At 37.6% G+C, this 11,753-nt stretch overlaps 1 protein-coding gene across 4 annotated transcripts; it reads right to left on the bottom strand.

Moving 5' to 3' along the window:
- Positions 1 to 4,399: 4,399 nt before the first annotated feature.
- Positions 4,400 to 7,222, bottom strand: LOC130965282 (DEAD-box ATP-dependent RNA helicase 8-like). 4 transcript variants are annotated; one of them, XM_057890028.1, is made up of 5 exons: positions 6,812 to 7,222; positions 6,637 to 6,716; positions 6,391 to 6,480; positions 6,209 to 6,313; positions 4,400 to 4,805 (listed from the first exon to the last, which is right to left on the bottom strand). In XM_057890028.1, exons 2-5 carry the CDS (start codon positions 6,643 to 6,645, stop codon positions 4,569 to 4,571), a joined length of 441 nt encoding a protein of 146 aa, XP_057746011.1. In that variant the 5' UTR covers positions 6,646 to 6,716; positions 6,812 to 7,222; the 3' UTR covers positions 4,400 to 4,568. The 4 variants fall into 4 exon arrangements, with proteins under 4 accessions (XP_057746011.1, XP_057746010.1, XP_057746013.1 ...); XM_057890027.1 differs by having other exon boundaries at positions 6,637 to 6,730; XM_057890030.1 differs by lacking the exon at positions 6,391 to 6,480 and having other exon boundaries at positions 6,812 to 7,220.
- Between the last annotated feature and the right edge of the window lie 4,531 nt (positions 7,223 to 11,753).

Genomic DNA, 11,753 nt, shown 5'->3' on the forward strand with positions numbered 1-11,753 from the left:
AATGAAAAAGTAGGGAGGGAAGAAGAGAAGAAAAACCTTGATAATGGTGGTGAGAAAGAGAGAGTAGAAGGAAAGAAGAAGGGAGAAGGAAGAAGGGAGGAAAAGTAGGATTGGGGTAAGAAAAGATAAGATAATTGATGAGCGGATAATTTATACGCTTTTTGGCACTGTTTCTAGTATGCTTCTAGTATGTTTTAGTTAATTTTTATTATATTTTTATTAGTTTTTAGTTAAAATTCACTTTTCTGGACTTTACTATTAGTTTGTGTGTTTTTCTATGATTTCAGGTATTTTCTGGCTGAAATTGAGGGACCTGAGCAAAAATCTGATTCAGAGGCTGAAAAGAACTGCAGATGCTGTTGGATTCTGACCTTCCTGCACTCAAAGTAGATTTTCTGGAGCTACAGAAGCTCAATTGGCGCGCTCTCAATTGAGTTAGAAAGTAGACATCCTGGGCTTTCCAGCAATGTATAATAGTCCATACTTTCCCCGAGATTTGATGGCCCAAACCGGCGTTGCAAATCAGCTTCAGAATTCCCGGCGTTTAACACCGGAACTGGCACAAAAGTTGGAGTTAAACGCCCAAACTGGCACAAAAGCTGGCGTTTAACTCCAGGAAAAGTCTCTACACATGAAAGCTTCAATGCTCAGCCCAAGCACACACTAATTGGACCCTGGAAGTGGATTTTTACATCATTTACTCATTTCTGTATATCTTAGGTTACTAGTTCACTATAAATAGGATCTTTTGACATTATATCTGTACCTCATGACACAATACACGTTTCATATTGTACCTTCCATGGCATGAGTCTCTAAACCCCATGGTTGGGGGTGAGGAGCTCTGCTGTGTCTTGATGGATTAATGTAATTACTACTGTTTTTCATTCAAACACGCTTGTTTCCATTTTAAGATATCACTTGCTCCTCAACTTGATGAATGTGATGATCCGCGACACTCATCATCATTCTCACCTATGAACGTGTGCCTGACAACCACCTCCGTTCTACTTTAGATTGAGTGGATATCTCTTGGATTCTTTAGCCAGAATCTTCGTGGTATAAGCTAGAATATATTGGCGCCCATTCTTGAGGATCCGGAAGGTCTAAACCTTGTCTGTGGTATTCTGAGTAGGATTTATGGATTGAATGACTGTGACGAGCTTCAAACTCGCGATTATGGGGCATTAGTGACAGACACAAAAGAATCACGGGATTCTATTCCGACATGATTCTATTCCGACATGATCGAGAACTGACAGATGAATAGCTGTGCTGTGACAGAGCGCGTTGAACATTTTCACTGAGAGGATGGGAGGTAGTCATTGACAACGGTGAAACCCTACATACAGCTTGCCATGGAAGGAGCCTTGCATGTATGAAAAAGAAGACAGTAGGAAAGCAGAGATTCAGAAGATAGAGCATCTCCAAAACCTCAACCTGTTCTCCATTACTGCAAAACAAGTATTTATTTCATGTTCTTCTATTTTTCACAATTAAACCTGAGAATTATTGATATCCTGACTAAGAGTTACAAGATAACCATAGCTTGCTTCAAGCCAACAATCTCCGTGGGATCGACTCTTACTCACGTAAGGTATTACTTGGACGACCCAGTGCACTTGCTGGTTAGTTGTGCGGAATTGCAAAAGTGTGATTGCAATTTTGTGCACCAAGTTTTTGGCGCCGTTGCCGGGGATTGTTCGAGTTTGGACAACTGACGGTTTATCTTGTTGCTTATATTAGGAATATTTTATTTTTGTTGGTTTAGCATCTTTTATTTGAGTCTAGTTTTATATTTTAAGTTTGGTGTCAATTGCATGTTTTTACTCTCTCTTAATTTTTTGAATTTACATAGTCTTAGTTGTTTCTTTACCTTTAAAAATTCTAAGTTTTGTGTCTTCTTTGTGTTTTCCTTTAAAATTTTCGAAAATTTGTATTTGATTTTCTAAAAATTTTAAGTATGGTGTCTTTTTGTTGTTTTTCTCTTTCCTCATTTCAAAAAAAAAAATCAAATCTTTTTCAAAATAATTTTCAATCATATCTTTTTAATTGCTAATTCCAAAATTTTTTTAATTAATTAATTAATTTAGTTTTGAATTTGCTTGATTTTATTCTCTTTTGGTTTTCGAATTTTTATTCTATTTTCCATTTATTTTATTTTATTATTTTCGGTTACTTTAAAATAATAATAATAATAAAATAAAATAAAATTAATATCCACATCATTTCCCGTTCTCCATCATGGACCTAAGTGGAATTGAGCAGTCTAGAAGGACTCTGGGGTCATATGCTAACCCCATTACAGCTGCATATGGGAGTAGCATCTGTATACCCCCCATTAAAGCAAGCAGCTTTGAGCTAAATCTTCAACTCATTATCATGGTGCAGCAAAACTGCCAGTATTCTGTTCTTCCACAGGAAGAACCTACTGAGTTTCTGGCATAATTCTTACAAATTGCTGACACAGTACGTGATAAAGAAGTAAATCAGGATATTTACAGATTGTTACTGTTTTCATTTGTTGTAAAAGATCAAGCTAAGAGGTGGTTGAATAACCAACCCACAGCAAGCATAAAAACATGGAGACAGTTATCAGACAAATTCCTGAATCAATTTTACCCTCCAAAAAAGGATGACACAGCTAAGGCTGGACATCCAAGGCTTTAAATAAGAGGATAATGAATCCCTTTATAATGCCTGGGAGAGGTATAGAGGTATGCTAAGGAAATGCCCCTCTGAAATGTTTTCAGAGTGGGTACAGTTAGACATCTTCTACTATGGGCTTACAGAAAAAGCTCAGATGTCTTTAGACCACTCAGCTGTTGGATCTATACACATGAGGAAGACGATTGAAGAGGCTCAAGAACTCATAGATACTGTTGCTAGAAATCAACATTTGTACTCTAGCAGTGAGCCCTCTACAAAAGAAGAAGCCATGGCAGTAACTACTGATCCTAATCCTTAAGAACAGGTTGTTGAGCTTAATCAGCAATTACTCCTGATGACAAAACAGTTAGCAGAATTTAAAGTGATGCTCCAAGAAACTAAAATTGCTAACAAGAATATAGAATCACAGTTGAATCAGACAAAACAGCAGTTATCTAAACAGATAACAGAAGAATGCCAAGCAGTTCAACTAAGGAGTGGGAAGACATTAAATAACACTGCTCAAAGTAGCAAAAAGCCAAGAAAGGAACAACTGACAAAGGATAACCAAACCACTGTCCAAAATCCCTCTGAGGACAGTAAGAGCCCAGAGAGGAATACTTCTGGCGTCCAAACGCCAGAAAGGGGGGAAAAGCTGGCGTTAAACACCCATTCCTTGCCCAGTTCTGACGTTCAAACGCCAGAAAAGGGTGGAAAACTGGCGTTAAACACCCATCCTCCACCCAGTCCTGGCATTCAAACTCCAATGAGGAATCAGACACCTGAGAGTGCTGATAGTAACCCCTCTAAGAAGGCTTCTCCAACCACCTCTGTAGGGAATAAACCCGCAGCAACTAAGGTTGAAGAATATAAAGCCAATATGCCTTATCTTCAGAAACTCCGCCAAGCGGAACAGGATAAACAATTTGCCCGCTTTACAGACTATCTAAGGACTCTTGAAATAAAGATTCCATTTGCAGAGGCATTTGAGCAAATACCCTCTTATGCTAAGTTCATGAAAGAGATCCTAAGTCATAAGAAGGATTGGAGAGAAACTGAAAAGGTGTTTCTCAATGAAGAATGTAGTGCAGTCATTCTGAAAAGCTTACCAAAGAAGCTTCAAGATCCAGGAAGCTTTATGATACCATGCACACACTACAAAAAAAAAGGCCTATGGTCACGGTAAAAAACCGTGACCATAGCTAGTAAAAAGGGTGACCATAGATCTATGGTCACGGTTTTGGACCTATGGTCACGGTTTTTTACCGTGGTCTATTCTCTCGTGGCCATAGGTCTATGGTCACGGTTTTTTTATCTATGGTCACGGTTTTTATGGTCACGGTTTCAATTTTCAAATTCTGACACTTTAGGCCACGTTTTTTCACCGTGACCATAGGTTAATCTATGGTCACGCGTAAAAACCGTGACCATAGCCTTATCTATGGTCACGGTTTTCACCGTGACCATAGACTCTTTGGTCACCCCTCCTTAAAACCGTGACCATAGCCCTATCTATGGTCACGGTTTTTCGCCGTGGCCATAGCCTCTATAGTCACCCCACCTTAAAACCGTGACCATAGATTATCTATGGTCACCCCACAAAACCGTGACCATAGCCTTATCTATGGTCACGGTTTTTACTGTGACCAAAACCTATTTTGTTTTATGAGATTTAATTTTTTTTTTTTTAAAGAATAATCACATCCCAAAATGATGATGATTACAAAATAAATCTAAAAATAAAAAATGATAATCAACAATTAAGATAAGTTGTGATTAAAGTAACCAGCTAACATATCAATATAGTTGAGTAAATACACTTGTCTTAATCTTAGTTTTATATAATAATATATATACTAACACTAAGTAGACACTATTAACAAAATTGTTCCACAGGCGTGAGAGCAATACAATTTGGACTATGCCAGAATAGATTGTTTCTGGTCAATTTTTTCCAATGCAGGAATGTAAAATGCAGCTGTTTTGCCTGTCCCATTTTTAGCCCTTGCAAGAATGTCACTACCAGTAAGAGCAATTGGAATGCTTTCTTCTTGGATAGGAGAAGGCCTTTCAAAACCCTTCTCATATATTCCCATGAGCAACTCTCGCTTCAAAAAATAATCCTCAAATTCATTTCTTTTAGTTGCTGTCACATCCTGGGAAATAAAATTAAAGCAGATTCAATACCAACAGTAGAACATATAACATAGAAATTACCTGCAAATCTTATAACCACAGAACCTTAAGTGGCTTACCCATAAATGGTATCATTAATTATGCCTTTCAAGTGGATATTGGAAACGTGTAAATATGAAAAAACTAAATCAGTTTTTCTCAATTTCTCAGCAATTTAAGTAAATTAGTTAAAGCAGTTTGTATAGTGAAAACAGTGAACTGAATGCCTAATAGAGAGCAGGAATTAGGATATTAAAAATGACATCGGTAAATAAAAAAAGAAGCTAGTTAAATTCTATGACCAAAACTTCAAGAAGCATTTCATTATAAATGCACTGATATTATTTTCAGTTTAATCCCCCCCCCCCCCCCCCCTAGTGAAGATCAAGACTGCTGTTGATCTTGGAATTGGAGCACATTATATGAAAATCAACACACAAAATAGGACAAATTAAAACAACAACCCTCCAACACTTAGCTATTAGCCGACACCAAAAGACACTATCAATATTAGCAGACGAATAATGACAATAATAACAACAAATGAATACTAATCTAAACGATCCAATTTTAGCATTAACAAATCAAAGCATTAAAGGTTGAATTTCAGCAACCGCAAATAATATCAATTTAAAATATCAAGCTAGATCCACCCCCTCGCATACTCAACGTATTATTCTTAGTCATTGCCTTTAATTAGACTATAAGTCATATCACAAACTATAAGTCAGTATCACAAACTTAGACTCTATGTATTATTAGAACTGATATTATTCTTAGTCATTGCCTTTAATTATTTATTAATGAATCTAAACAAAATAGAAGCCTGAATGCTTGAACTCATGTATTCAATTTTTGTAGATGAAATGAATGATTGAGAAATTGAAATCAGTATTATTACTTTTAGATAAACTTCATTAACAAATAGAAAATTAGTAAAATACAGAAATTAGTATTATTACATACTAAATACACATGCGCTAAGTGCCTATTGCAGTAACTATCACATCATGAAGTAAATATTAGAACTGATATATTTTTACAAACTAAAGTGTTGAAACATAAATATTACAAGGACTAAAGCGAGTACATTTAATCTTTTACAGGCTAAGTTTTTAAATGAAAATTTTCCTAGTACTAAAGTGTAGTTTTACTTTCAATTTAATTATGTAAAAGATAGAGAAAGAAACAACTTCTAATTGATATGACAAGTCAAATTCCACATAAGAAACTAGAAAAATATATGCTTAAACGAAATATGTAAAGAATGGGTAAAGAGAAGAATGGGCAGCTTACTGATACATGAAAGTTAGATTAAATGTTAATTCAGAAAACTTTAGAAAGTCAAAAAAAAATTCACACGACTGAGTCCATGAGAGAGAACCTGTTGGTATTCCAGATCAAACTTTAGAAACTCATCATCACAGTTCTCAACCATGGTGGCCAAGCCCTTCAAATTCTTCACAGGCTTATCATTGAAAGCAATAACCTATATGAATCCAAAAAGAGGAGGGGTAAGCATTTCAAATCAACCATTGATTAAGAAGCCAAGACCTGAGAAACAACAAGAAGTTGCTCATCAACAGATTGTGCCATAGCATGTAGATGTTTCTCTAGGAGCTTCACTGGAGCATCAAATTCATAATCTTTACCATACTGGATCATACAAATTAAGAAGCAATAATAAAGTTAGTAACAAATATACTCAAACAACAAAAGATAATTTCCAGAAATAAGATTTTCTGTAATCATAGACACAAATTTCCTGTAATTTCCAGAAATAAAATTTTCTGCCGGAGAATAAATCCATACCTGAATCATGACTTCCAGAGGTTCAATGCACGATGGAACATACTTATTAAGTCTCAGAGATTCAAATTTTTCATTAGAAGCTGGAAAAAAAATACTAATAATAGTTTTGTTAATTGTGAACTACAATGTAAATGCAAATAGAAGCACTGAAAATCAAAAGTTTAAGGTAAAATACCAGAGTCTAAAGGTTGTACACTTTACACCTTCAAAGGGAGGTCTTCAATAAGACTCTCTGTTCTCTCGCTCGCGCTCTCTCTCATCTCCGTCCTGCTCAATGACGACGGCGAGCTCTAGGGCAACAGCGGTGACGGCGGAACAGCGCAACGACGGTGGCTCTACGGAGGTCACGGTGGCTGGACTGTGCGGCGCTACAGCTCGCGATGGCAATGGCTCCCCGCGTGCGGCAGTTCGGTGGCGGATCGGCAGCAGAGCGCGGCTCCCTCTCTCCCTCAACGCCTCTGCAAAGCAAATCTCTCTCTCCTCCGGCGCCTCAACGACAACGACGACGGCGGGAAGGACCCAGCCGCGTCGTCCCCTCCTCTCTTCCCCTCTTCTCCCTCGAGCTCCCCCTTCTCCCTTCACTGTTGCCCCTTTCTCCCCCCTCCCCCCCTCACTGAGTGTTGTGTGCGTGTGTTTAAGGATTTAGGGTATTACATTGAGAAATTTGGAAAATTAGGGTTTTTATTAGAAAATTTTAGAATTAAGATAAAATATATATAACAAATATAACAATTTTATAAAATATTTGAGATAAAATAATAATTTAGAATTTAAATATAATATTATGAAGATTATTTTTGGAACACATAAAATTTCATTTATCAAAATATTATTGAGTTTAAATAATTATTTTTAATTTAAATTATAAAGTAAATACACTAATTACATTTTATAAAATACGGTTAAATTCAAAATATCAATTACCTAAATTAAATTATATTTTCTTTCATTATTTTTCTATCATAACTTTAATTTCAATTTATATAAAATAACTAATTAAAATAAAAATTATACATAAATATTAATTGACTTAAATCTAAAGTATTTACAAAAATCTATTTAATCATTCCTAATAAATTAATCTCTAACTCTACGAATTCAATTTAATAAATAAACCATAATTTATTTATAATAAAAATTTCTTAAATTTAATTATATAACACTTCCATTATTAAGTTATTAAATCATTTTTTATATTATTAAGATTTAAATTTTTTTTAATTTAAGATTAATAATATTCAACTTAATTTTTTATTTATAAAATTAAATTTAAAATAAATCATATAAATTATTATTAGTTTTTAATTATTAAAATTTTTAAAAGATAAAATATTTAAAATTATAAAAAAGTATATAAAAATCTTCATTAATTTAAACTCAAATGATTAAAATTGTGACCATAGATCTCTTTAGGTCACCCTCCAAAACTGTGATCATAGATCCTTTTAGGTCACTCTTTTGAAAAACTGTGACCATAGACACTTTTTGGTCACCGTAAAAAACTGTGACCATAGACCTCTTTAGGTCACCCTCAAAATCATGACCATAGACCCTTTTAGGTCACCCTTCTGAAAAACCGTGACCATAGACCCTTTTTGGTCACTGTAAAAAACCGTGACCATAGAGACCTTTAAGTCACCCCCAAAACCGTGACCATAGACCCTTTTAGGCCACCCCAAAAATCGTGACCATAGACCCCTTTAGGTCACCCCCCAAAACCGTGACCATAGACCCTTTTAGGTCACCCTTTTTTTAAAAACCGTGACCATAGCCCCTTTTTGGTCACTGTAAAAAACCGTGACCATAGACTCTTTAGGTCACCCCTAAAACCGTGACCATAGACCCTTTTTGGCCACCCCCAAAACCGTGACCATAGACCCCTTTAGGTCACCTCCCAAAACCGTGACCATAGACCCTTTTAGGTCACCCTTTTTTGAAAAACCGTGACCATAGCCCCTTTTTGGTCACTGTAAAAAACCGTGACCATAGACCCCTTTAGGTCACCCCCAAAACCGTGACCATAGACCCTTTTAGGCCACCCCCCAAAACCGTGACCATAGACCCCTTTAGGTCACCTCCTAAAACCGTGACCATAGACCCTTTTAGGTCACCCTTTTTTAAAAAACCGTGACCATAGACCCTTTTGGTCACTGTAGAAAACCGTGACCATAGACCTCTTTAGGTCACCCCTCAAAACCGTGACCATAGACTCTTTTAGGCCACCCTTTTTTAAAAAACCGTGACCATAGGTACTCTATGGTCACCATTTCCAAAAAAACCGTGACCATAGCTTTTTTTTTGGTCACCCTAAAAAACCGTGACCATAGAGGGTCTATGGTCACGGTTTTTTACCGTGACAAAAAAAACCGTGACCATAAACCCAAAATGTTGTAGTGACATTAGAAGGTGCTTGTACCAAGACAGCCCTATGTGACCTTGGAGCAAGTATCAACCTAATACCTGCATCCACTATCAGAAAGCTTGGGTTGACTAAAGAAGTCAAACCAACCCGGACATGTCTCCAACTTGCTGATGGCTCTATTAAACATCCATCAGGCATAATTGAGGACATGATTGTCAAGGTTGGGCCATTTGCCTTTCCCATTGACTTTGTAGTGCTGGAAATAGAGGAGCACAAGAGTGCAACCCTCATCCTAGGAAGACCTTTCCTAGCAACTGGATGCACTCTTATTGATGTACAGAAAGGGGAAGTGACCCTGAGAGTCAATGAGGATGAGTTCAAGTTGAATGCTGTCAAAGCTATGCAGCATCCAGACACATCAAATGACTGCATGAGCGCTGATATTATTGACTCTTTGGTGGAAGAGATCAATATGACTGAGAGTCTTGAATCAGAGCTAGAGGACATTTTCAAGGATGTTCAGCCTGATCAGGAGGAACCAGAGGAAATAAAAGAACCTCTGAAAATTCCTCAGGAAAAGGATAAGCCTCCCAAATCTGAGCTCAAACCACTACCACCATCCCTGAAGTATGCATTTCTAGGAGAAGGTGACACTTTTCCAGTGATCATAAGCTCTGCTTTAAACTCACAGGAAGAGGAAGCACTAATTCAAGTGCTAAGGACACACAAGACAGCTCTTGGATGGTCCATAAGTGATCTTAAGGGTATTAGCCCAGCAAGATGCATGCACAAGATCCTATTGGAGGATAATGCAAAACCAGTGGTTCAACCACAAAGGCGGCTAAATCCAGCCATGAAGGAGGTGGTACAGAAAGAGGTCACTAAGTTACTAGAGGCTGGGATTATTTATCCTATTTCTGATAGCCCTTAGGTGAGCCATGTCCACGTTGTCCCCAAGAAGGGAGGCATGATAGTGGTTCATAATGAAAAGAATGAACTGGTTCCTACAAAAACAGTTACATGGTGGTGTATGTGTATTGACTACAGAAGGCTCAATATAGCCACCAGGAAGGATCATTTTCCTTTACCATTCATAGAACAGATGCTGGAGAGACTAACAGGTCATGAATATTATTGCTTTTTGGATGGCTATTCAGGTTACAACCAAATTGTAGTAGATCCTCAGGACCAAGAGAAAATAGCATTCACATGTCCTTCTGGAGTGTTTGCCTACAGAAGAATGCCTTTTGGTCTGTGTAATGCACCTGCAACCTTTCAGAGGTGCATGCTCTCTATCTTCTCAGATATGGTAGAGAAATTTTTGGAAGTCTTCATGGATGACTTTTTAGTATTTGGAGACTCATTCAGCTCCTGCCTTAACCATCTAGCACTTGTTCTGAAAAGATGCCAAGAGACCAACCTAGTTTAAAACTGGGAAAAATGTCACTTTATGGTGACTGAAGGGATTGTCCTTGGGCATAAAATTTCAAACAAGGGAATAGAGGTGGATCAAGCTAAAGTTGAAGTAATTGAAAAATTACCACCACCTACCAATGTTAAGGCAATCAGAAGCTTTCTGGGGCATGCAAAATTCTACAGAAGGTTTATAAAGGATTTTTCAAAAATTGCAAAACCTCTGAGTAATCTGCTAGCTGCAGACACGCCATTTATCTTTGATAAGGAATGTCTGCAGGCGTTTAACCTTCTGAAAGCTAAGCTGGTCACAGCACCAGTTATCTCTGCACCAGACTGGACACTGCCATTCGAACTAATGTGTGATGCCAGTGACCATGCTATTGGTGCAGTGTTGGGACAGAGGCACAACAAGCTTCTGCACGTCATTTATTATGTTAGCTGTGTTCTAAATGACGCACAGAAGAATTACACAACCACAGAAAAAGAGTTACTTGCAGTGGTTTATGCCATTGACAAGTTTAGATCCTATTTAGTAGGATCAAAAGTGATTGTGTACACTGACCATACTGCTCTTAAGTACTTACTCACAAAGCAGGATTCAAAACCCAGGCTCATAAGATGGGTGTTGCTTCTGCAAGAGTTTGATATAGAAATAAGAGACAGAAAAGGGACAGAGAACCAGGTAGCTGATCACTTGTCCCAGATAGAACCAGTAGCTAGGGCGTCCCTCCCCTCTACTGAGATCTCTGAGACCTTTCCAGATGAGCAACTCTTTGCCATTCAAGAAGAACCATGATTTACAGATATTGTAAACTATAAAGCTATGAGGTTCATACCCCAGGAGTACAGCAGGGTGCAAAGAAAAAAATTAATTTCAGATGCCAAGTACTACCTATGGGATGAGCCATATCTCTTTAAGAGATGTGCAGACGGAATGATCCGCAGATGTGTACCTAGAGAGGAAGCACAAAGGATCCTATGGCATTGCCATGGATCACAGTATGGGGGACATTTCGGAAGTGAGCGAACAGCCACTAAAATCCTCCAATGCGGCTTCTACTGGCCTACTCTCTATAGGGATGCCCGAGAGTTTGTGCGTAACTGTGACAGTTGCCAAAGAGCTGGTAACTTGCCTCATGGTTATGCCATGCCTCAACAAGGGATCTTAGAGATTGAATTGTTTGATGTATCGGGTATTGACTTCATGGGTCCCTTCCCACCATCATACTCAAACATTTATATTCTGGTGGCAGTAGACTATGTATCTAAATGGGTAGAAGCAATTGCCACACCCAATAATGATACCAAAACCGTGCTGAAATTCCTCCAGAAACACATC

This window comes from Arachis stenosperma, chromosome 3, assembly GCF_014773155.1.
Source record: "Arachis stenosperma cultivar V10309 chromosome 3, arast.V10309.gnm1.PFL2, whole genome shotgun sequence".
Taxonomy (NCBI): domain Eukaryota; kingdom Viridiplantae; phylum Streptophyta; class Magnoliopsida; order Fabales; family Fabaceae; genus Arachis; species Arachis stenosperma.

What these genes read in the sequence shown, in the direction of transcription:
- LOC130965282 (XM_057890028.1), bottom strand. An exon ending in CTGTTGATGAGCAACTTCTT is followed by an intron (nt 6,314 to 6,390) that starts GTTGTTTCTCAG and finishes GGATTCATATAG; the next exon opens with GTTATTGCTTTCAATGATAA. An exon ending in TTGATCTGGAATACCAACAG is followed by an intron (nt 4,806 to 6,208) that starts GTTCTCTCTCAT and finishes TTTATTTCCCAG; the next exon opens with GATGTGACAGCAACTAAAAG.